Source organism: Eptesicus fuscus, chromosome 1, assembly GCF_027574615.1.
Source record: "Eptesicus fuscus isolate TK198812 chromosome 1, DD_ASM_mEF_20220401, whole genome shotgun sequence".
NCBI lineage: Eukaryota > Metazoa > Chordata > Mammalia > Chiroptera > Vespertilionidae > Eptesicus > Eptesicus fuscus.
The window spans coordinates 2,362,566-2,387,718 of record NC_072473.1 but is presented as its reverse complement, the minus strand read 5'-3'; the positions used below and the strand labels follow the sequence as shown (position 1 = coordinate 2,387,718).

At 55.8% G+C, this 25,153-nt stretch overlaps 2 protein-coding genes across 4 annotated transcripts in view; both read right to left on the bottom strand.

Moving 5' to 3' along the window:
• Positions 1-19,311, bottom strand: part of SHROOM2 (shroom family member 2) — a 104,704-nt gene extending 85,393 nt beyond the window's left edge. For 2 of the 3 annotated variants that reach the window (XM_054720290.1, XM_054720288.1), the window contains exon 1: positions 18,994-19,233. In XM_054720290.1, the coding sequence (XP_054576265.1) occupies positions 18,994-19,158 (165 nt within the window). In that variant the 5' untranslated portion in view covers positions 19,159-19,233. Of the gene's footprint in view, positions 1-18,322; positions 18,422-18,968 lie in introns of all 3 variants that reach the window. The other variant, XM_054720287.1, reaches the window with a different exon arrangement.
• Positions 2,263-4,419, bottom strand: LOC129150103 (E3 ubiquitin-protein ligase makorin-1-like). The gene is made up of 2 exons (XM_054720294.1): positions 3,045-4,419; positions 2,263-2,619 (listed from the first exon to the last, which is right to left on the bottom strand). The coding sequence occupies exon 1, from the start codon at positions 4,417-4,419 to the stop codon at positions 3,130-3,132; it is 1,290 nt and encodes a 429-aa protein (XP_054576269.1). The 3' UTR covers positions 2,263-2,619; positions 3,045-3,129.
• Positions 19,312-25,153: the final 5,842 nt, after the last annotated feature.

Genomic DNA, 25,153 nt, shown 5'->3' with positions numbered 1-25,153 from the left:
GAGAGAGGGATAGAGAGTTAGAAACATCGATGAGAGAGAAACATCGATCAGCCGCCTCCTGCACACCCCCCACTGGGGATGTGCCCGCAACCAAGGTACATGCCCTTGACCGGAATCGAACCTGGGACCCTTCAGTCCGCAGGCCGACGCTCTATCCACTGAGCCAAACCGGTCTTGGCTCCTTGTCCGTTTTTACCAAGAGAAATCTGTGTTTGTTCTTTAAGGCTACCAGACCACTGTACCGATCTTTCGGTAATTTCCGAATCTGCCGCTGTACTGCTTTACCTAATTTCCTGTACTTTGCCTAGTACCGGTTTTCTACAATGTCTCCAAGTTCCATCTTATTCTAACCACTTGTTTGCATGTAACTAACATTTTTCTATATCATGTTGATTTTTTCTCTTTAATGCTCAGGAGCCCAGGTATAGGGGACAGTTAGGTTCAGGGCCTCAGGTCTGGTAAGGTTAATAATTGAGCTGCGAAGAGAATTTTTAGAAACTTTAATTTTCTGGATGGAGTCCTTTAAGCTACTCCAAGTATATATTATTATCCGTAACCTCTGAAGTTTGCTGCTAGGGGGTGTCTTTCCAAAGTGTCCAATGTAGGGAGCATGAACTTCCATCTGGGAGAAACCTGCCCTGCCCTGCCCGGCCCTGCCCTGCCCTGAGGCATCTGAAAACCAGAGGCCCTTCATGGAAGTAGAACTGCTCCGCTGCTTTCTCCGAAGCGAAGGCCTGGCCTCCTCCCCAACCTGAGAAGCTGGCGCTCCCAGCCAGCGCCCCGCCCTGCAGGAGACATCTGGGGTGCTGGCATTGCCGTGTGTCCTCCACTCCCCAGGTTCTGAGCCGTCGTGGGGCCCTCAGGGGAGAAAACAGCCACACTGCGCGGCCGGGCCCAGCTCAGACACCGCCCAGTTCAGAAGGTTTCTGTGCGCTGGGGCCGGAGCAGCACAGAGCGGCGTGGACCCCTCGCGGGCATCCCCACTCCCGGAGCCCCGGAGCCTTCCCACCCTGGACCCGGGCCCTGAACCGGGAAAGCTTCGCACAATTGCTTGGTGCAAAGGCATCTCTAGGTGTATGTACCCCAACTTATATCTTCTCTTTTCTCACTAGAAGTCAATGATCCTTTCATGTTGAAACAGTTGAACTAGAGAGAATTCAGGGAAAACCCAGAATGTACTAACCTCCTCCACCTAAACCTGAATGTTGCTTCTCCAATTATTTTAATTTAATTTTATTTTATTTGTTAATCCTCACCCAAGGATGATTTTATTTGATTTTTTCCCATTGATCTTTTTTTTTTTTTTAAGAGAGAGTAGAAGGGAGGGGGAGAGATAGAGAAACATCAATGTGAGAGAGACACATCAACTCGTTGCTTCCTGCATGCACCCTGACCGGGACCTGGGATTGAGCCTGTAACCAAGGTACGTGCCCTTGACCGGAATCAAACCCACAACCCTTCAATCGGCGCGCAACACTCTACCCACTGAGCCAAACCGGCCAGGGCTATTGCTTCTCCATGTAACTCTTTTTTTTTTAATATTATTTTATTGATTTTTTTACAGAGAGGAAGGGAGAGGGATAGAGAGTTAGAAACATCAATGAGAGAGAAACATCGATCAGCTGCCTCCTGCACACCCGCTACTGGGGATGTGCCCGCAACCAAGGTACATGCCCCTTGACCGGGATCGAACCTGGGACCCTTCAGTCCGCAGGCTGACGCTCCATCCACTGAGCCAAACCGGTTAGGGGTCTCCATTTAACTCTTAAGCATGGTTTCATGATTGCTACCAGAACCAAAACAAAGCAGAAACAGAAATGGCTTTGCACAATCCTCCCTCTTTCTGAGGCTCTCCTCAGTGGTCGGCAAACTCATTAGTCAACAGAGCCGAATATCAACAGTACAACGACTGAAATTTCTTTTGAGAGCCACATTTTTTAAACTTAAACTATATAGGTAGGTACATTGTTTTTAACTTAATTAGGGTCCTCCTAAGCTGGCCTTTGCTAAAAGCTCAAGGGGCCAAAGAGCCGCATGTGGCTCGCGAGCCGCAGTTTGCCGACCACTGTCCTACCTGATGGCGTTTTCATGGCATGCCACACAATTTTACACGAAGTGAAGGCGCGGCTTCAGAAATAAAATGTGACTACTTATGAAGACAATTCAGCTACAACCTCGTGGCGATCAAGAATAACAAGAACCGTTTGAGAACACGGAGGAGATTTATTCGATTACACAACCGGTTTTTATTCTCGAGTGCAGCTCTTTGGGCAGAGGGCCCGTGCCGGAATGGTTAGTAATCTGCGAAATTAGGCAGCTGACTCATTGGATGAGTTACAGTTTCGTGGTGATTAACACATTTATATTGGGCTACAGCTTGGGGCTAAATTACAGGGCCAAGTCTGGCCTTCAATGCTGCTATTGTAAGTGGGTCCCCCAAACTGTTTAACATTCACCCCGTCTCCCAATCAGACTGCACTTGAAATTACCTTCTTCTCTATGAAGCACACAGGCCATTTCTATGCCTGGTCTGTAGCCATCAAAGCAGTGGGCACACTTGCACGTGGAGACACTCTCCAGGGCTGCTTGCTGGTGACCTTGCGGCTACTTCTTCACCTACTGACATCATAATTATGACATCATAACTATCTCCCCCACGAATAGCTGGGTGCATGCTATTTTTTTTTTTTTCGTGTTACAAAAAACTAACTTTAAGGTTTCTTTTTGTCATTTTTTAACCAGAGGAAACAACATACTCCTTGGGGAAAGGTGAGGGAGTAAGGAGACAGGCCCTGGGTATGAAATGTTACGACCGCAGCTGGAGTTGCTAGGCCTGCCAAGGAGACACGGGCACTGCCACCCCACCAGTGGCTAGGGGACAGCCACTGTCCGGGCTCCGCAGACCAGTTCACACGCCACGCAAAGCTGCTGGAGGCCCGAGTCATCAAAGTCTCCCAGCTCATCAGGAAACAAGTCCCACTCGTCTTCAGAGGCTGTCAGCTCGTCGCCCCCACCTGCAGCCAAAAGCATAAGCCACATCTCACCCAGCTCAAAGGTGACAGCCTCTTCTTCATCGTCCAAGGGGTTGGTGTTCTCGCTTTCCTCAATGAGCTCCCAGAAGCGGCTCCTTCATAGGGCCCGGTGTCTTCTTGACGTCCCCGCTTTCTGTCTCTGTGGCTCCTCTCGGCGGCCATCGGGGTACGCGTGCTTGTAGAAACAGTTCGCTCCAAATGGGCAGCTGCCACGGCCTTCGTCAAAATACCTGCAGGCCTTGGCGCTCATCGCCTCCTTGTATTTCTGAATGAGCTTCTGCTTCTCCTCTTTCTCCTCCACCCAGTACTCACTGGGAATGACAAAGTGAGATGTGATTCGGCATTCTGGGCAGGACTTGATGATCTTGCTCTCAAACTGGTTAGCGCTCCTCCACTGGCGAATACACCTGAGACAGTAGGGGTGGTTGCAGTGGGAGAGGATCCCGAAGCGGCGCTCGCTGGGGTTGGCTTTCTCGTAGACCACCTCCATGCAGATCCCGCACACTTTGTCCTGACTGCGCTGGACGGCGAACGAGAGCTCCATGTGCTTCTCATGGGCCTCAATGCAGGAGCGTATGTGCTGTGACCTCTGGGCAGCGTCCAGTGGGTGTAGGACCTGCAGCCCGCACAGGTCACAGGCGTCTCCGTGGAGGTACAAGCAGTTCTCCCCGTAGCGGCACTCCCCCACCGCGGCATAGGGGCAGAGCTGCTTCTTCGTGCCCACGGCCCTTGGCTCCTTCTTTGGCTCCTTCTCGGTCACTGAGCCCTGCAGGGCTGCTTGGGTGCAAGAAGGGGCAGTGCGGCCACAGTAGGGCTGCCCAGGCACAAACTCAATGGCATTCGCCCAGTCTTCTGAACCTGCTCCGGCAGTGGCCACGTTTGAATTTCTTGACTCGGCCTCACCCGCGTTCATTTCACCAATCGGTCCAACTGCCCGTGAGAGACCTGAGGAAGCGGCACGGGATGGTTCTGCAGTGAGATCTACAGCAGCGGCCCCTTCCTGTCTCGGTGGTTTGCTCTGTCCGGATCTGCCGCGGTCTCCGTCCATACAGTGCCCTGGCTGGACAAACTTGCACAGCACACCGTCTGGACTGTCGGAGAGGTCATGCGAGTAGCGACAGTTATCTCCTTCCTTACAAACCCCGTGCACGAAATACCTGCAGGCGACCTGCTTCGTCCAGCCGCCGCCGCCGCCGCCGCCGCTGCCGCCGCTGCTGCTGCCGCCGCCGCTGCCTCCCCGGCCCCCCGCCCCCGCGGACGGGGAGGTGGCTGTGGGGATACGGGTGCGGGAGGCGGCCATCGACGCTGCCGCCACTGCCGCCACCGCCGCAGCCTCTCCTGCTCCTGATGGTTTGGCTGTTGTTTCGGGAGCTGCAGCCTCTGCCATTACCGTTTATCCCACACAGCAATGGCACCGGAACTTCCGGATCATACTTCCGGTCCGGCTGGGGGGGGGGGGCGGCGACGGGGGGGGGGGGGGGGAGGCGGCAAGGGGGGGGGGGAGGCGGCGAGGGGGGGGGAGGCGGCGAGGGGGGGGGGAGGCGGCGAGGGGGGGGAGGCGGCGAGGGGGGGGGGAGGCGGCGAGGGGACCGGAAGGGAGAGGAAGGAGATTGAGGCTCTGGCTCGATCCCCTGGGCACCACGTCGCGTCTCCCTGGGTGCGTGCTATTTAAAAAAAAAAAGGAGCCCGGGCTCCTGGCTGGTGTGGCTCGGTTGAGCGTCATCCGTGCACTTAAAGGTCGCTGGTTCGATTCCCGGTCAGGGCGCATGCCCAGGTTGAAGGCTCGAGCCCCAGTGGGGGGCGTGCAGGAGGCAGCCGATCAATGATTCTCTCCATCACTGATGTTTCTCTCTCTCCCCCTCTCCCTTCCTCTTTCTCTAAAATCAATGGAGGGCCACAAGGCATCAGGAGGAAAGGCCAATGTTGTCCTCCCTCGAGGGTCTGTCCGATGGCCCACGCTGGCTGGGCAAAAATAGGTATGATTTGGATTCATTCCCACTGGATTGCTGTGTTGGCTGTTGTCATGTTTTTATCTGACGATCTAAGGAGAAGAGGCCAAGGCCCCTGGCTAAACAGGTGCTGCGTGTTTTAAACATTCCAGCGGCACAGCGGTTGAAAGTCGCTGCTATTACCCAGCTAAAGTGTCACGTGCGCAGTGGCTGAGGTCACGGTTACCGGGTTCCAGCCAGAGTGTGGGAAGGGGAGGGGCACCCTGGCCCCTGCCTTGCTGGATGCCTACAGGCATCGGACACACCAAGAGCCCGAAGGCTGTGCGCAAGTTAGCGACACTGCGACTGCCCCGGCGAGCACCAATGCAGGCAGCGACATCACCGGGCTGAGAGCGAAGCCTAGGGTTCAGCTGGCTGAGGAAGGTCAGGAGGGAGAGACGTAGGGATGAGTCCCAGGTTTGGGGACAAAGCTATGGGCAGGACGGCAATGCAGGAGAAGGGAGGTGAGGGAAGGTCAATGCATGATCACCGTCTGGATCACTCTGAGTTTTTGGGCCGAGCCCAGGGTCAGGACTGCACACGGAGATTCAACAGCTGTCTACAGCCAGGCCGGCGTGGCTCAGTGGCTGAGCATCCACCTATGAACCTGGAGGTTATGGTTCGATTCCTGGTCAGGGCACATGCCCGGGTTGAGGGCTCGATCCCCAGTAGGGGGAGTGCAGGAGGCAGCCGATCCATGATTCTCTCTCATCATTGATGCTTCTCTCTCTCTCTCCCTCTCCCTTCCTCTCTGAAATCAATAAAAATATATTTTTAAAAATTAAAAATAAAACAAACCCCCCAAAAAACAGTTGTCTACATCCACCTGATCTTCCTAGGGAACGAGAGGGATCACATAGAGGAGAGATGCAAGACGAGGGAAGGACCTTCGAGAAACCAACACTGCAGCGGATGGACGGACAAGAGCCAGGGGAGGGCACGCGTGCGAAAGAAGCTGCTTTCGCCCTAACCAATGTGGCTCAGTGGATAGAGCGTCGGCCTGCGGACTGAAGGGTCCCAGGTTCGACTCCAGTCAAGGGCATGTACCTTGGTTGCGGGCACATCCCCAGTAGGGGGTGTGCAGGAGGCAGCTGATCGATGTTTCTCTCTCATCGATGCTTCTAACTCTCTATCCCTCTCCCTTCCTCTCTGTAAAAAATCAATAAAATATATATTTAAAAAAAAAGAAGAAGAAGCTGCTTTCAGGAGGAGGAGACATCTTTCCAGCTGAGTCATCTGAGGGTTAAACTCTGGGAAGCAAACCAGTTCCCATCCCAGGGCACACGCTCCCGCAGTAGTCAGCGGAAGACAATGTCAAGTTCACCTCGGTGGGTAAAATCGCACAGCTCGGCAGAGCGCTCCCAGGTTCCAATTACTTTTCCCCAAAACACCCCTCACTGAACATGGGAAGGACCCGGAAATCCTGCTCCCCGCCCCCGCCTCCAGCTCCAGCTCGGAACCCCTGGGGACGTCAGCCGTGTCGGATCTTGACGGTTAGAGGCGCACAAGGTCAATCAGTCCAAGCAGCGCAGGCCTATCTGGACAAGCCCAGATGTTTCCTTCCCCACCTTCCATTCCCGACTCCGGGGGGCCCACGGCGCAGGGAAAGGAAAGGAAAGCTGCGTGACCCACAGCAAGCACAGATGGTTGAAACCCTGACCTGCCCGGCCAGTACAAAGCACGCCATTCCCAGAGCTGGGGCTGTCTCCACAGGCCTGCCTAGAGGAAGCTAAGGAACAGGCTCAGTGCATTCCACAGCACAAAGCATGGCGTTTTTAGCATTCCAAGTGGCTGCACACAGCGAAGCTTCCTTGAAGCTACCGCCTGATTCCCAAGATTGTCGATAACAGAACTGCCCAGAAGCACTGAATAATCAGATGTATGTGGTGCCAGGCAAAGACTTCAGGGGAGGGGGGGCAGGAGAGGGTTATTACCAGAAATACGATCATTACCTGTTCTGATCAACCTTTTCCTTTATTTTCTCTTTTTTCCAAGATGGTGTTAACGCTTCTACAACAGGAGAAAACGGTATCGCTGTGCGTACTAATTTACAAGCCTATGTGCAATTAGCACAGATAAGCATCGCGGGGCGTACAAATTTGCAAGCGCATGCACAATTAACACGGGCGTGAGCAGAGTTTCATCAGCTTCTGCATTTTCAAGCCACAGGCGAACAACTCCTTCACCTGGGCTCTGAGAGGCTGCGAGCAACCAGTCCCGGGCTCCAGGCCCCTGGCCCCACCCCCAACACAGGCCCCTGGCCCCCACCCCCAACTTCTCCCCCGACTTTCATGAGCGACCCCCTCCTCCCCGCCCTCAGTTCCCACACCAATTCCACTCTCCCCCCGAGGCCACTGGAATACTACTCTCCTTTTTTTTTTTTTAATATATTTTTTATTTTAGAGAGAGAGGAAGGGAGAGGGAGAGGGAGATAGAAACATCAATGATGAGAGAGAATCATGGATTGGCTGCCTCCTGCACACCCCCTACTGGTGATCAAGCCCACAACCCAGGCATGTGCCCTGACCGGGAATCGAACCGGGACCTCCTGGTTCAACCACTGAGCCACACAGGCTGTGCCACACTCCGTCTCTTAAAGCTGACAAATTTCCCATTTGTTAACTGGAAATCTTGGATTTCACTCTGGATTTCATTTGTTGGAATAGCCCAGGTCGGCAAACTGCGGCTCTTTGGCCCACTGAGTGTGGTTCTTCCACAAAATACCGGCCTGGGCGAGTCTATTTTGAAGAAGTGGCGTTAGAAGAAGTTTAAGTTTAAAAAATGTGGCTCTCAAAAGAAATGTCAATCGTTGTACTGTTGATATTTGGCTCTGTTGACTGATGAGTTTGCCGACCACTGGCCTAGCCTAACTCTTATAGAAAGTAACCCAAGGAACGTGTAATGGCCCAAACACAACACAGGCGTGTTTCTTGCTCACATAATGGTACTACTGGGAGGGTAAACGTGTGACGAGCAGCGACCAGCCATCCTCACTTCAGACCAGCAGTAGTGGACAGCAGAGCGGCTATAAGGGCAAACCTCACTTCCAACTTCATGTGATTGGGTAGAATTGTTACATGGTCATGCCTAGCTGCAAGGGAAGCTGGGAAATGTAGTCCAAGAGTGTATATAGACCGAGGAGGAGAGGCTAACAGCCCCTCCTCGATGCCTGTGGGTCCGACTCCATGCCTGGAAGACTTCTAATATTTAACCTTCACCTTGCTTACTATTGTCTCTTCCCAAATCACTTGTCTAAAATTCTGTTCTTCTGAATAAAGAAATAAAATTGTGTTCTTCCGCACTGATCTGAATGGCTCTGAAAGAGCTACCCTTCGTTAATGTGATTAGAAAGAAGAAACATTATTCAAAATAACGGGGGGTGGGAAGGAGGGAAGAATGGCTCCCCTGGGCTGTAACTAGCCCAGTGACTGTACTGGCGCCGGAATGGGTGTGTATTTTAATTAAATGCTTTCTTTCAGTCTAAATGGTCAAAATGAGTAGCAGAACCTCGAGGAGACACCTTGAAATGTGGCCATACAAAATCCAGCCTCACGATTTTCCAGAGTAAGCCAGTGGTTCAACACACTAACGTTACTTTTTACAGCTTTTCAAAATCTTAATGATGCAGGGTTAAATAGGAGGGGGGCAGAAGAGATTTCATTCACTAGGGCTAGCTTCACATATCACCTCGTTTGATTCCCACGACAATATACAAAGATGGGGTGCTTCTAGTTCAGGGATTTTTTAAATATGCAATATCCAAATATTCAGTCGGGGGCACTCACCTCTTTTCCCTTGTTGTTAAGTAAAATGACAGCAGCCAACACAACAGCGGCCAGGTGAGTGCCCAGCGTTGCATCTTATTGGTCACGTCGCATCAGCTTACGTTTGATTGGTTCATTCTTGGTACCAGAAATCTTATCTACAGTATAGGCACCTGATTTTTTTTTTAAGTCACTTTGGAGCAAAAAGGGTAGCTGCGTACTATTATCATTAATTTATTTGTAAATCAACCAAAATTCTACCTATTTTTTTGTCAGGTCGCACTTTGTGGTGTGCCACAGAATTCTACCACGTGCGGGACTGGTCAGGGCACATGCCCAGGTTGAAGGGGAATTCTGGTGATTAGCTCGTGTGTGCCATCAGGTGACAAAGGTTGAAAATCCCAGTTCTAGCCCTGACCAGTTTGGCTCAGTGGATAGAGTGTCAGCCTGCGGACTGAAGGGTCCCAGGTTCGATTCCAGTCAAGGGCATGTACCTTGGTTGCGGGCACATCCCCAGTAGGGGGTGTGCAGGAGGCAGCTGATTGATGATTCTCTCTCACCGATGTTTCTAACTCTCTATCCCTCTCCCTTCCTCTCTGTAATAAATCAATAAAATATATTTAAAAAAAAAGAAAGAAAGAAAATCCCAGTTCTAGTCTCATCGCCTGAAGGATGAAGGGTCAGGAAGGTCAAGGGCAAGGTGGCGGCTGCAGTGAGCACCTTCCCTCCCAGGGAGCCTGGCGGCCAGCGGAGCGGGGGGAGGTGCCCACACTCGCCTCACTGAGCAAAGCAGGGCCCCTCGGAGCGGGCAGAGGTCCTCGGAGCCCCGCATCGCCTCTCAGATGTGCCTACACCAGGAGCTGACTTTCAGGAGAGCAAGAAAGTACTGCCTGACCAGCACGTGACCAGCCCCGAGAAACACTGGAAGCTTCGGCCTTCCCAGAGCCCCAGCGAAGCAGCCTGGCCAGACCTCCACGCACAGCCCCCACAGCCCGCAGTCACACGCTCCCCGCAACTGCACACAGACCGACCGAGAGGCACTGGGGAGCTGCCCCCGAGCAGGGGAGAGAGAGAAACTGAATCTATGCAGAAAGACTCAAAAAACCCCACAAAACAGCTAAATAGCCTCACCGATAGAGAGAAGGCCCATGAAACAAGATCAGTGTGGTATCAACAAGGAACATTCGAGAACAAAACCTTGGCCATTTGTAAAAAACTGAGAGCACAAATTTAAAACTCGGTGGAAAAACTGGGAGATAAAGTTGCACAAAAGTCCCCAAGAAGAACACAAATACAAAGGCATGAAAAATAAGATAGAAAACATCAGAGCCAGTTCAAAGGTCAAGACACAGAGAGGTGTGTCCCCTCCCCTGGGATCCGGACGCCGGGACACGCAGAGCGCCCGCTGACAACTTCAACTGAGGCTTCAAACAACACACTCTCTGCTGAGGTCAAACAATGGCACTTTCAACACCTCCCCCCACCAGGTGTTTCAAAGTATTAAAAGATTTTTCATAATTAGGGAAGCTCTGGAGGATGAATCAGTGATAAGTACATAAAAATTAAGCAGAGAGCCGAAACCGGTTTGGCTCAGTGGATAGAGCGTCGGTCTGCGGACTGAAAGGTCCCAGGTTCGATTCCGGTCAAGGGCATGTACCTTGGTTGTGGGCACATCCCCAGTAGGGGGTGTGCAGGAGGCAGCTGATAGATGATTCTCTCTCATTGATGTTTCTAACTCTCTCTCTCCCTTCCTCTCTGTAAAAAATCAATAAAATATATTTTTTAAAAAATTAAGCAGAGAAACCAAACTATCATTAACCTTAGTGATTATGAAAACCTGTGTGTGCGGGGCGGGATTATTATAGTTCGTACCCCCAGGTTCAGATCCTGGCAATCAAAATAAACACTAAATATGAGTTCAGTGGTCCTCAAAGAGGATGACTTTTCTCCCCAAGGGACATCTGGCCACGTCTGGAGACATTCGTGATGGTCACGACTAGGATGAGGGTTGCTGATGGCATCTCGTGGGTGGAGACCAGAGACGCCGCTAACCGGCCCGCAGTGCACAGCCCCCAACCGACAAAGAAGGATCTGGTCCAAATGGCAATCGTGCTAAGGCTGAAAAGCCCTCTTCTGACCAAAATGAGGAAGTACGACCAGTGGGAGTGTGGGGGCCCCAGAAATGTGCCTGGGGAACCGGTGGGAAGGAGAGGTGAAGGCACTAGTCGCCTCTCAGAGGAACAAACCCCAGTGGCAGCGCAGAATGGAAGCAGTGCGGGCAGCGAGCAGCTATAAAAGCTTCCAGTTGTCTCTGGGGAGGAGGAGATGACCTGGGAGAGGGCCGGTGTGACCACAGCCTGAGGAGCGATCTGACTCTTTAAACTGTGCCAGAACCACCCGGGTAAAAAGCAAAACAAAGCTCCAAAGGACACACCAACATCGTGTCCCTTTCCTTCCCTGGGTGAGTACCAGGTTCCTTTACAGCTCCCGACTCCAGCCGCCCGGCTCTCCTTCACCTTCGCCACTGCCTCGGAGCTGAAAGCCTCAGTCCCCTTTGCCCCAAAAGAAAGCCAGTCTGCAACCCTTCCCCCCACCCCCACGAACAGAGGTAGCTGACCCCCCCCCGCAACTAAAAACCCCGGAGATTTAAAACACAGCCCAGCGCCCGGCCGGCGTGGCTCAGTGGTTGAGCATCGACCTGTGAACCAGGTCACAGTTCGATTCCCGGTCAGGGCACAGGCCCCGATTTCAGGCTCGACCCCCCAGTAGGGGGCGTGCAGGAGGCAGCCGATCCATGACTCACTCTCATCATGGATGTTTCTCTCTCTCTCTCTCTCCCTCCTCTCCCTTCCTCTCTGAAATCAATAAAAACATTTTTTTAAATAAATAAATAAATAAAACAAAACACAGCCCAGGTACAAAGTGATCCTTCTGCTTTGCAATCCCGACTTTCCAGAACAACCTGATCTCTCTGAACGGAAAATAAAAGGTCAGTGCAATTTTTTTTTTACACTTATAGTCACTTTTTCAAATGTTTTTATTGATTTCAGAGACAGGAAGGGAGAGGGTGAGAGAGAGGGAGATAAGAACATCCATGATGAGGGAGAATCATGGATCAGCTGCCTCCTGCACGCCCCCTACTGGGGGGTCGAGCCTGAAATCCGGGCCTGTGCCCTGACCGGGAATCGAACCGTTGAGCGTCCTGGTTCACAGGTCGCTGCTCAACGACTGAGCCCCGCCGGCAGAGCCAATTATTTTTTAATGGTATTCGAGTGTCCTTCTCCTAAACCAGTGGTCGGCAAACTCATTAGTCAGCAGAGCCAAATATCAACAGTACAACGATTGAAATTTCTTTGGAGAGCCACATTTTTTACACTTAAACTGTATAGGTAGGTCCATTGTTATTAACTTAATTAGGGTACGTGGTATTTTGTGGAAGAGTCACACTCAAGGGGCCAAAGAGCCGCAAGTGGCTCGCGAGCTGCAGTTTGCCGACCACTGTCCTAAGGTATGTCCTCCCCCGGCTCCCCTACCCCCGGACAACGCCAATGCCTGACCATCGGGTAACAGAGCGGAGCCCAGAGCAGCGGTCTGAGAAGCCCCAAGCGGGCAGCAGGCAGCCCGGGGCTCTTCCCAAAGCCTTCAGCGGGGGAAAGTGCTTTGCAAATTCCTCTTTCCAGCGCTCCCCCTCCCTGCCACCCCCCGCCCCCCCTCCCCGCCTGGCTACAGCGTTTGAAAGTAAAAGAAGAAAGACCTGAATCAAACTGGTCTGTTCGGCCTTGACACCCTCAAACGATCCCGTCGAAGGTGGGGGGGGGCGGCCCACAAAGCCAGGTTCATTCTCAGCTGACTCAGAACAGCCTTGGCAGGAGGGCGGCCCTAGGAAGACGGCCTTTACCACAGCAGGGAGCCTCTCCTCTGCCTGCCCTCCCTCCCCGCCCCCCACCCCCCCAAGACTGTCGGGGCCGCTGGAGGTACTCAGACTGGACCAGAAGGGCCCAGCCACGCGGCCTGGGAGTGAGGCACAGCTTACGTCCGTAGCTTTCACACACGGCGAGCCTCTGGGTTTATAGGGGAGTTGAGCTAAATTAATGGGGTTTTTTTTCCTTTTTTTAGAGAGAGGAAGGGAGAGGGAAACACCAATGATGAGAGAGAATCATGGATCGGCTGCCTCCTGCACGCCCCCTACTGGGGATCAAGCCCGCAACTCGGGCCTGTGCCCTGACCAGGAATCGAACCGTGACCTCCTGGTTCCTAGGTCGAAGCTCAACCACTGATCCACGCCGGCTGCGGAAGCTAAATCTATTTCTAAGAGAAAGATCCCTCCACCCGTGGAACCTCGAGGCCCCGGGCACCAGCCCTCAGGGGGAACCCCAGGAAGGCTGACCCCATCCGTCCCGTGGCCCTGCAGAGTCCCACCTCCTCACTTTCAAACCTGCTCTCAGCACTGATAAAGGACTTGGTTCTTGGGGACAAAGAGAAGCCCATCAGGACAAGCTGTCCGGCCCAGGGTCCCCAGGTCCCCAGTGACCAGGACAGCATGGCCCATAGAACGAGCCTTGTCCTCGCCCCCCACCGGCGAGGCCCATCTTGGCCCTGAGCCCTCGATTTACATAGGACACATGCCACCTGCTGTGGAGCACACCCCCCAAACCAGAAAGCACGGCTGTGGCTCTCTCACATCCCGGGAAATGCTAATGGGCAGAACCCCCAGAGCGGGTGAGTCAGGACACTGGACAGGGTGGCCCAGCCCACAGCCCTCCCACCGCCCAGGGCGGCTGTGCTCCCCGAGGGCGACCAGACACGGCCCAAGGCAACCTGCCGTGGGCGCGCCCCTGGGAGCAGGCCAGGCCCATCAGTCTCCTGTGGGGCTGCTGGCCGAGGCTCTGGCATTCTTGGGGGAGGGGGGCGCCTCAAGACAGGCCCAGGGGAAGGCCTGGCTTCATTCCTTCCCTTCACAAACATTCCCGAGGCTGCAGGGGGTGCTTTCTCAGAATTCTGACATTTTAGCAATGAGCTTCCCCCATTCCCCACTCCCACTGACAGTGTTTTGTTTTGTTTTATATATATATATATATATTTGTATTGATTTCAGAGAGGAAGGGAGAGGGAGAGAGAGGCAGAAACATCCATGATGAGAGAGAGAGAGTCATCGATCGGCTGCCTCCTGCACGCCCCACACAGGGGATCGAGCCTGCAACCCGGGCGTGTGCCCTGACCCCTCCCATTTCATAGGCTGACGCTCAACCACGGAGCCCCTGCCGGTCCAGGCTTGCTGGATTGATGGGGAAAGGAACGGGCAGCGGGACCCTGTGCAGGGACCTGGTGCACGGGACCCCCTCACAGGCCCTGGCCACACACACAAGCCAGCGCTGCGTGTTCCCAGGACACACATGGCTGGGGAGCAGCGGGCTGGTCTGCAGCCCCAGTAAAGGCAGTGGGGGTCTGGGGCACTTCACACAGGCACTTCAAATTCCAGGGATGCCACTCCCGGGAAGCCGGATCCCCTTCGCTCACACTCACCCAGGGACAGCCCACCAGCCGCCCCTGACGGCCTGTAAAAGGCGCACGGCCGGTGCTGGCTCCTCCGATTTCCTTTCTCCGGCTACAAAACTGCGGACGAAGCAAGTATTTGTTTGAGTTTTGCTATGTAAATAAAGCCTTTTATCAGGGCCAGCCGGGGAGAAAACAGCCCTCCAGGCAGTGGCTGGCCTCACCAGGGGCCTCCGGGCGGAAGGCCCCACAGCCCGTGTCTTCAACTGAGGCCTGCGCTTTAGACCCGAAGACCCTCCCAAAGCAGAGGTGCCACCTGGGGACTGTGCGAGGAAAAGGGTACCCAGGGGACGTGCTGGAGGGGGTCCTCTGGTTGTCACCCCTGGAGAGGGGGTGCCAGTGAGTAGCATGCTGCTAAACATCCTACAATGCGCAGGTCAGCCCCCCAGCGAGAACAACCCCGCCCAAAGGGCAGAGCGGCAGGTTTAGAAACTGCGGCCACATGGGTGTGAGTCGTTCAGGATGGCACGGCCGCGCCCGGCCCACAACAGCAGGTGCCCCGGCTGCAGGGAAAGCAGGGACATTCGGAGCCCAGAGCTGATCTTCCAGGTCGTTCTCAAGACTCGCCAGGTTGGTGACCCCAACGCACATCTATCCAGTGGGCTCCCCGAGGCCTCCCTCTGAAGGCCAGGGCCTGAGGCAGCCTGGTGGGGCACCCCTCCCAGCTCTAAGATGCACACTCTGTGAGGCTTTCTAACGAGACCTCATTGTCACAGGCGTCCTCACACTGGGTCCAGCTCCTCCCAGCCAGGTTCTGTCAGATCGGAAAGGCGCTAAGACCCCAGGGCTCGAATATATACATCATTTAGTCACAAAGTTGTTGTTTTTTAAATCCACACCGAAGGATATGTTTGTTTATTTACTAGAGGCCCGGTGCACAAAATTCGTGCACAGGTAGGGCCCCTAGGCCTGGCCAGCAATCAGGGCCAATCGGGGCCTTCCGGCTGCTGGCTGGGGCCTCCCTTCCCTGCCGCAGGCTGCCAGCCAGGGCCTTCCTTCGTTCCGCACCACCCCCTGGTGGTCAGCACACATCACAGCAAGCAATCGAACTCCCAAGGGGACACTTTGCATATCAGCCTTTTATAGAGAGAGATTTTATTGATTTCAGAGAGGAAGGCAGAGGGAGAGATAGAAACATCAATGATGAGAGAGAACCATGGATCAGCTGCCTCCTGCCCGCCCCCTAGTGGGGATCAAACACACAACCCAGACATGTGCCCTACCAGAAATAAAACTGGTCACCTCTTGGTTCCTGGGTCAATGCTCAACCACTGAGTCACACTATCCAGGCTATGTTTATTGATTTGAGAGAAAGAAGAAGGGAGAGAGAGAAGCATAGATCAGTTGCCTCCCATATCACCTGACCAGGGATCAAACCCCCAATCTAGGTATGTGCCCTAACCGGGAATCAAACCCCCAATCTAGGTATGTGCCCTAACCAGGAATCGAACCCACAACCTTTCTCATGTATGGGATGACCAACTAAGCCACCCACCCAGGGCTAATCACCAAGTTTTTTAAGGGCAATAAGTCGATTAGAAGAATTCCTAGCTAATGAGACCTGAAGATAGGGAAAGGAGGGGTCCGAGCTCAGGTTTATCCAAATTCTGCTGTGAAACAAGTGTCCCCAATACTCATCACAGAAGTCTATCTCCACCCTCGTGTTAGAGCTGGACCCGCTCTCCTCCATCCTTTCCTAACAACGTGGTAGTTCACTGCCAGCTGCTGAATTGTCCGTCTCTCTCCATCCTCTAAGGCAGGGGTCCTCAAACTTTTTAAACAGGGGCCAGTTCCCTGTCCCTCAGACCGTTGGAGGGCCGGACTATAGTTTAAAAAAAAACTATGAACAAATTCCTATGCACACGGCACCTAGCTTATTTTGAAGTAAAAAAACAACACGGCAAAAACCCCCGCCTGTGGCCCGCGGGCCGTAGTCTGAGGACGCCCGCTCTAAGTGGTTAGAGCTGGACCCGCTCTCCTCCATCCTTTCCTAACAACGTGGTAGTTTCCCGTAGTTGCCAGCTGCTGAATTGTAAGTGAGCATCCCTGACACTATAACCCCGGAGAAAAGACAGTTATGTAGATACTGTCAATACCGTTCCGTGTGTGCATGTGCGAGCCCGCGTGTGCGCCCTTACACGTGTGCGTGGACATTTAGAACCCAGGCCCCAGCTGCTCGGAATCCTCTCCCTCCTGAGCAAAGAAACCACAAATCTCCTCGAATCGCTATAAAAACGAAGCAGCGGTTAACGGGAGGGACGAGTGAGCATCTCAGATAAGGATCGCAAGCATCTGAGTCTGTCAAATCCCGAAGCACAATGCAGAAAGCCTGCGCGCACACTGCTACTGGCCCAGCCACAAAAATGTTCCCGAAAAAACCTTAGCAACGTGGGAGCGGACAACAGGCCACCTCAGGAGCAAGGGCCTCGCAGCCTGAGGAGGCCCCGGGGTCTGCCGGTGCTACTGCCCCCTCCCCCCCCCCCCCCCCGCCTTCGGTTTCCGGAATGGCACCTCTTAGACACGAAGAACAGGAGGCCACTACCCTGGGGTTTCTAGAACTTTGGGGTCCTCTTAGACACGGAGAACAGGAGGCCACTGGGATGTTTTGCCCTCGGGGTACCTGTTGCCAGATGGGTCCTCGATTTATCAGGGTGATCGCTTCGCCACTTATATAAATGTCTAATCACGAGGTTGTGTACCGGGAACTAATACAATATTATACGTCAACTGTAACTGAAAAACAAAAAAAAATGTTAAGCAAAAAGAAGGGGGGAGAACTTGGGGTACCTGTAGAAAGGGGGAGGTGCTTTGGGTCCCCCTTAATCAGCTTCTGGTCAAACAAATAAGTTGTAAAGTGACTTGCAGCTTTGTCACTGGTGTCAGGCCAAAAAGGAAGACTTCACCTTCAATCATGTTTTACAACTTGTTCCATCTGCTCTGAAGACACAGGGCGGGGCAAACGTGCGTTTACAGCTGCGCGTCCTCAGCCAGCTGATTCCGGTATTGTTATTAATTACTGTGTTCTTTTCCATACAAGCAGCGGTCACCCTACTTCCGCCCCACCGTGACTGTTGAATCGTGTATCTTTTCTTAAAAAGGATACATGCGATACTAACGGTCTGAGTAATTTACCCACTATCTTTAATTTTACCATCAGAAATGCCTTGTAAAACCTTTAAAAGGGACAGGCAAGCCCTGGCTGGGTGGCTCAGTGGGTTGGGGCATCCTCCCATACACCAAAAGGTTGTGGGCTCGATTCCCGGTCAGGGCACCTAGCTAGGCTGCAGGTTCGATCCCAAGTCTGGGCGCATATGGGAGACAACCGATCGATGTTTCTCTCTCCCCCTTCCTCTCTCTCTAAAAAAAAAATTTTTAATTTAAAAAAAAGTTGATACACAAAGATATATTTTTTTAAATAGATACAGACAAAATGCGCTTTCATACTCAAACATGCGGGGAGCGAGCCCTTGCTGGGCCAGGTCACAATGCCTGCCCCCCATCTTTCCCAGGAGCACACAGTTCAACACCAAGTCAGCGCCCTCTCACCACGCCGCCCCCCCCCTCCCCCCCCATTCTGCAGTTCCGCAAAGATAAACCTGAGCGAAAGCAAGAGAAGCTGGATGGCTCCCTGGCTATGGGAACAACAAAGCCACTTCCCAAATCCACGGCCGAGGGCGGGTTAACCATCACCAGGCTTCTCCCCGCACCGGGCAAGCAGGAGGGCCCACAGGACCCACAGGTCACCTTCACTCGCTCCCCGCAGCCACGCACTTTCACACCGTAAACGGCACTTTGTCCCTGGGAACGACCTGCCCAACCCTTCCCCGCTCCACGCGCCATGCCACCCCTGGAGCCCGAAGAAAACAGGAAGACTGGGCTGTTGTTTGCGCGTTTTCATAGGTTCGGCGGGTCCACTTCGAGGTGGGCTTTGTTTCTGAGACCAGAGAATTCTGTTCTAAAGCAGCCCCTCTCCCCATCTCCTCCAGGGGAAACCCATTCCCCCCGGGACACGCTGGGAAGCGTTTCTGGAGCTGGAACTCCACGTCCAGAAAGGCGCTGAGAAGTTCCCGTAGCTTCTGCGGGTCTCCAAGCGCCGGGCAACTGGAAGCCGAAAGGCAGTAAATATTGATGGGCTGATGGCAATCGAGAAGCTGGGCTGGCGGCAGCTGCTGGGCTGCGTTGCCCAGTGATCAGGGCGCGGGTCCGAGGGGTGCACAACCCAGGGTCCACAGAGGCGCACGCGGCTGGGGCGGCTCCGTCCGCCCCTGGGCACGTGGGAGCGTCTCTCCCCGGCCTCCGGGCAGCCCCACAGGTGCAGGCCGCTGCCCGCCAGACGGCGAGTGGCCAGGGACCCCGTCCGGCTCCTTCCCAGAGGGGGAGGGGAGGGGACCCGGAACAGGAGCCATTTACACTCTGGCGGCGCCGGAGCCAGCAGGGCTGGGAGCCCCGAGGAGCGGCGGAGGTGGGGGGGGGGGGGGGGCGCCCGGACCGCACACCTACCCGCGGCCCGCAGGCCACCTCCCCACGGGGGATCCGGCCGGACGCGCGTCCTGGAGCCCGGGGCGCGAACGCTCCGCTCCCTCCGGCGCCCCCACCCCCTCCGAGCCCCCCGCCCGCCCGCGGGCTGTCACCGCGCGGGGCCCGCGGTCGCCCTACCTTGGTGATGACCAGCGGCTCGCCGTGCTCGCGGCCGCCCTTCAGGGTGAAGCCCCACGGGGCGCCGCCGTTCAGCTGCACCTCCACCAGGCGCCCGCCGTCCGCCGTGCGCCCCTCGGCCTCGGCCGGGCGATCGGGCCGCGCGCGGGGCTCGGCGCCCTCCATGGCACGGGGCGCGCAGGCAGCCAGGCCCCTGAGACCCCGGGCCCGCGCCCATGCACCCCGGGAGTCCCGGCTGGCCGAGGCTGGGAGGCTGCGGGCGCCCGCCCCGCCGCCGGCCACCGGCGAACTTGCGCTGCAACTTGAGAGCAAAGTGCCGGCCGCGCCGGGAGGGAGCGGGAGGGCCGGCGGCGGAGGGCGGGCCGGAGGGGGCGGGCCGGCGGGGCGGGGCGGGGCGCGGGCTGGCGCGGGGGGCTCGCGGCGGGCAGGGGGCGGGGCGCGCGGGGAGCGGGGCGGGCAGGGCAGCGGGGGCGCGCGCTCTGGGCGGGGGCTGGCCCGGGTCCGCGGCCCGACGCCTCGCCCGTCTCCCCGCGCGGGCGCCGGAGGCCGTCGGGGGTCCGGGGCGCGTCAGCCCGCCTCCGGGGAGACCGAGGCGCGGCAGGTGAGACGGCGGGAGCTCCCGCGCGGGGCGGGCCGGACGGCAGCCGGAGTCCCCGGAGGCTCCATCTTGGGGCGCGCGGCCGGCCCTGCGCCGCCGCCTTTGTGGGCGCGGCCCGCGGGCGGGGACCTGGGCGGCGCAGGTGAGGCCGGAAGCGGCCGGGGCTGTGGGTCCCGGGAGCGCCCCGCGCGCCCACACCGTCCGGAGAGTTGGGGAGGGGCGCCCCCTGCAGCCAGGGTCCCAGCGCCGGCCCTGTCCCCGGAGGGACTGCCCACCCGCCCACACAGCCCCTCCTGCAGCGCACAGCCCAGATGAGGAATGGCACCTTTTTTTAAATATATATTTTATTGATTTCAGAGAGGAAGGGAGAGGGGAGAGAGAGAGAGAAACATCCATGATGAGAGAATCATGGATCGGCTGCCTCCTGCTTGCTCCCCACTGGGGATCGACCCTGCAACCCGGGCTTGTGCCCTGGACCGGAATCGAACTTGGAACCCTTCAGTCCGCAGGCCGCCGCTCTATCCACTGAGCCAAATCAGCTAGGGCGGGAATGGCATCTTTAAAGAAACACAAAAAACATTTTTATTGATTTCACAGAGGAAGGGAGAGGGAGGAGAGAGAGAGACATCAATGATGAGAGAGAATCGGCTGCCTCCTGCACGCCCTCCCCACCCCCCACTGCGGATGGAGCCCGCACCTGGGCATGTGCCCTGACCAGAATGGAACTGGGACCTCCTGGTTCCAAGGTCAGCGCTCAGCCACTGGGCCCCGCCCGCCAGGCAAGGAATGGCTTCTTGCGGGCTCTTCCCACGGCCCCATCCCAGCCGAGCTGCCCCTTCCAGCCCAGTTCACTGGCAGGGGTTTCCGCCGCTGCCACGTAGCGCCCCAGGGCGGCCTCTCCTGCAAGGGCAGTGCGTGCTGGGCTGGCATCACCGCCTGTTTATGACATGAACGGCCGCGCCACCTCTTCCTGCCTCTTTCTCAATGGCCACGAAAGTCCGGGTCAAGAAATCGCAGCCTCTAGGTATTTGCATGCTTTGCAAAAAACAATTGTCTTCTTGCCGTTTGCAGCTCCGAGGCCGGACGCTGCTGGACGCCTGTTTCCTCCAGGCAGCCCCATCCGGCCGGCTGTCAGCAGGTGACGGCGCTGGGACGGCGGCAAGGTCAAGGCGGACAGCACTGGACAGACTCCGAGGCCCGGGCCTTGTCTGGCCTCTGCCACGGAGGAGGCAGGAAGAGGGACTCCAACCCTGGTGTCTTCGGCGGTCAAGTGAGGGGTCTGCATTCTGCGGTCAGGGTTCCATGGCAGCTCTTGGACATCCAGGCGACTGGAATGAGTGCGGACTCCCCTGGCACCTGCCCGAGGCTGGGCAGCGCCCACTGGCCCAGGAATGCCCTCCAGCTGTGGGGTCCTCAGTGCCTCTAGTTGAGCAGCGGTTCTCAACCTTCCTAATGCCGCGACCCTCTAATGCAGCTCCTCATGTTGTGGTGACCCCCGACCATAAAGTTATTTTCGTTGCTACTTCATAACTGTCATTTTGCTACTGTTATGAATCGTCATGTAAATATCTGTGTTTTCCGATGGTCTTAGGCGACCCTGTCGCGACCCACAGGTTGAGAACCGCTGCTGTAGAGCCTAAGACCATCGGAAAACACAGGATAGAGGGTCGTCCTTCCGACCGAAGGGTCCCGGGTTCGATTCCGGTCAAGGGTACATACCTCCCTTGTAGGTTCCCGGCCCTGGTCTGGGGCAGGTGGGAGGCAACCAATCGATGTGTCTCTCCCACACTGGTGTTCCTCTCTGTCTCTCTCTCTCCCTTCCGCTCTCTCTAAAAATCAATGGGAAAATATCCTCAGGTGAGGATTAAAAAATAATAATAAATGCGCACACACAGGGTGCTGTAAACTGGGAAATCTGAGTGCACTTGGTGGCGTGTGTCACTGTATCAGTGTTAACATATTGTGCTCTCAGGTTGGGAGATGTTACCATTGGGAGGGGCAGCGGCCAGGGTGCCAGGCGCACTCTGTAAATGGACTCAGGTCCTCTCAGCACGCTCTCTCCGGGGCCTCCATCACCCCCTTCCACGAGGGATTAAGCGGCCGGCCCGGGGTCACTGAGCCAAGCCGCTGAAGGACTCGCCTTCCCCCTGCAGGACCGAGGCCAGGGTGGGCAGCGGAGGGCAGTTCTGCCGCGGATGAGGGTTGAAACCCCTGCCCAGAGTGCATTGCCGCTCTCTCCCCGTGGGTCCCCCGGGGAGGGCGTGGACGTGCCTCTGTAGGGGGTCTAGACACTTGGCCACACTGGGAGGCTCCCTCGATCGCCAGGCAGCAACAGCCAATAGGAAGGAGGCCGAAACCTCCGGTGGGAAGCTTTGCCTGCAAAACTGGAGGCTACGCCAGGCCTGTGAGTTCCCTTCTTCCGTTGTTAGGACGCATGCGCTGTTTAGAGTGTGGGCCGTGAAGAGACTAAATAAACGGGGGTTAAAACATATTCTTAATATAAATGTTTACCAATAGTAAATGAATTAATCAATAAAAGGCAAATTGGCCCAGCCGGTGTGGCTCAGTGGTTGAGAGTCGACCTGTGAACCAGGAGGTCACGGTTTGATTCCTGGTCAGGGCACATGCCCAGGTTGCAGGCTCGATCCCCAGTAGTGGGGCGTGCAGGAGGCAGCCGATCCATGATTCTCTCTCATCATGGATGTTTCTCTCTCTCCCTCTCCCTTCCTCTCGAGATCAATACAAATATATATATTTAAATAAACAAAAGGCAAACTGAACCAACTTTCAGAGAACCATCAACAGCTCATCACAATATCACACAACACTTACCTTTTCAAATCGGGAGCGTTTAAGAGGGGGTACTTAGGTGCCGCCACTATTTTCAAAGTTTCATGCTTTAGAAGACAGCTTTAGAAAGACGTTGGCTGATCTGCAGTTTGGCCTTCGAGAGCAGGCCCGGAGCGTGGCCTTCTAGAGCATCTCCAGCTGCGGACACAAAGCAAGCAGCCGCCACGAGCCAACTGGAGCGCAGGTCCGTGCAGAAGGGCGGCTCAGTGACCAGGCGGGAGGGGAGAGGGTTAGGGACACCGGAGGCGGCCCGGCCGCTGCTCTCCTCTCCCTGAAGCGTTTCCGGCACCTCCAGGAGGAGGAATGGGAGCTGTTCTCTCGCAGGCTGAGAGGACCTGGGCTGGGCTGGGCTCCGCACGTGGAAATCAGGACCCAGGACCCTCTTGGTGGGGAGCTTGGCAGCCTCAGGGCTGGAAGGCAGAAATCTGGCCCAACCCGGTTCATTGTGAATCTCTGAGCCTCAACGTCCCCTCCCCAGGGTGTATGTGTGTGTGTCTGTGTGCGCGTGTGTGTGCACACGTGTGCGTGTCTGTGCATATCTGTGTGTGTGTGTGTGTGTGTGTGTGTGTGCGCGCGCGAGCACACGGTGGCAAGTGGGGGATCAAAAACAAGTGGCTTGCCTGACCGGCGTGGCTCAGTGGTTGTCGACCTATGAACCAGGAGGTCATGGTTTGATTCCTGGTCAGGGCACATGCCCGGGTTTCGGGCTCGATCCCCAGTGTGGGGCGTGCAGGAGGCAGCCGATCCATGATTCTCTCTCATCACAGATGTTTTCTCTCTCTCTCCCTCTCCCTTCCTCTCTGACATCAATAAAAATATGTTTTAAAAAAACAGACGAGTGGCTTTCTGGCTGAAGAACTGAGTTGAGTGCCTGATGAGTGGCGCCTGGAGGCCGCGGGCAGGTGAGGCAGTCAGCCCTGAGTGCCTTTGGGGCACGGGGAAATGTAGGCGCCTCTGGGGCACTGTCGTTGCCTAGGGCTGGCTCTTGTCACACATCACTGTCACCTGCTCAAAACAGGCGACTTGTGTCCCGGAGGCAGAAGTGTGAACTCAAGGTCAGCAGGGCGGGCCCTCAAGGCTGTGGGGCGAGCCTGTGCCCTGCCCCTCCTTGTCTGGTGGCCAGCATTCCTGGGCTGGTGGCCGCACCCCTCCGATCTCTACCCCTGTCCTCACAGCCTCTGTCCTCTGCCCGGGCCCCACCTCCCTCGGCCTGGAGGACACTCGGGGGACACTGCAGGGCCACCTGCAGGAACCGGGGTGGTGGTGAGGGGGCTGTCAGGGTCGCCGAAGGAGGAGTGCATGTGGTGAGGGATCATGAATGTATTGGGTCACCTGGAGACCACGTGGGCTGAGCCCCAAATGGCGCCAGCCCCCAGCAACGGGCAGTCAGAGGGTTTAAAGGACTCTGGGGGGAGGGGGGTTCAGCGGGAAGCTCTCTGGGCGGGGCCGGATCCTGGGAAAGTCCGGAGGGGAGAGATAAAGGTCTTAGCAAGTGGAATGTGGTCTCAGCGAAAGGGAATGTCGGTTGTGAAGTGGCCTAAAGGTCAGTTCCCAGGGGAGGGGGGGATCCAATTCTGTGCTCAGACCTCACAGTCGCTTCATCTCAGACTCCCACGTGCAAAGACCCTGCAGCCACACACACGAGCAGTTCCGGTCCCCGGGGTGAGGCCCTGCTCTCTCTGGGGGACATGGCCAGGGCTCCGCGGGTCCCGGCTGGGGCCACTGGAGGGCGCTCCCTGTTAGTCTGGAGGGGCCGTGGCTAAAGCCCCCAGCGGGGGGGGGGGGGGCACCCCGCCCCCGTGCCAGCGGCCACTCTTTTTTTATATATATATTTTTATTAATTTCAGAGAGAGGAAGGGAGAAGGAGAGAGAGATAGAAACATCAATGACGTGGGGGGGGGCAATGGTAAGATATGTACACATATAATACCTTAATTTAAAAAATTGGGGAAAAAAAAGAAACATCAATGATGAGAGAGAATCATTGATTGGCTGCCTCCTGCACGCCCCCCACTGGGGATCAAGCCCTCAACCCAGGCACATGCCCTTGACCAGAATCGAACCCGGGACCCCAGTCCGCAGGCCGACACTCCATCCATTGAGCCAAACCGGCCACAGCTCTTAAGGAGCCACAGTGCGGGCTGGCTATCTGCTGGGGGTGGGGGTGCGTGGGGAAGGCTCTGTGCCACCCTCAAGCCCAGTGAGGATTGCTCCACTCCCACAAAGATATGAGAGGGGGAGAGAGAGAGAGAGAGAGAGAGAGAGAGAGAGAGAGAGAGAGGAGAGCTTACTGCTCAAGTTAGCAGGCCGCATCCATTGTGATCCGAGCAAGGATTTTCAATGGCAGCGACTTCTTTACCAGAGACAAAATGTTTTCCCAGGAAAAGCGTAGTGGGGGGTGCGGGTGGCTGTTGGCATCTGTTGTTTGCCCCGAGCACCAGGTGGTCACGGTTAGTCCCAGTCAGGGCACAGGCCTGGGCTGCAGGCTCGATCCCCAGTAGGGGGCGTGCAGGAGGCAGCCGGTCCAGGACTCTCTCTCCCTCTCCCTTCCTCTCTCTCTAAAATCAACTTTTGGAAAAATCAACCAATGAGTGCATACATAAGTGGAACAACAAATCGACTTTCTCTCTCTCCCTTCCCCCCCGCCCATCTCTAAAATCAATAAATAAAAATAAAATAAAAACTAGCCCTAACTGGTTTGGCTCAGTGGAT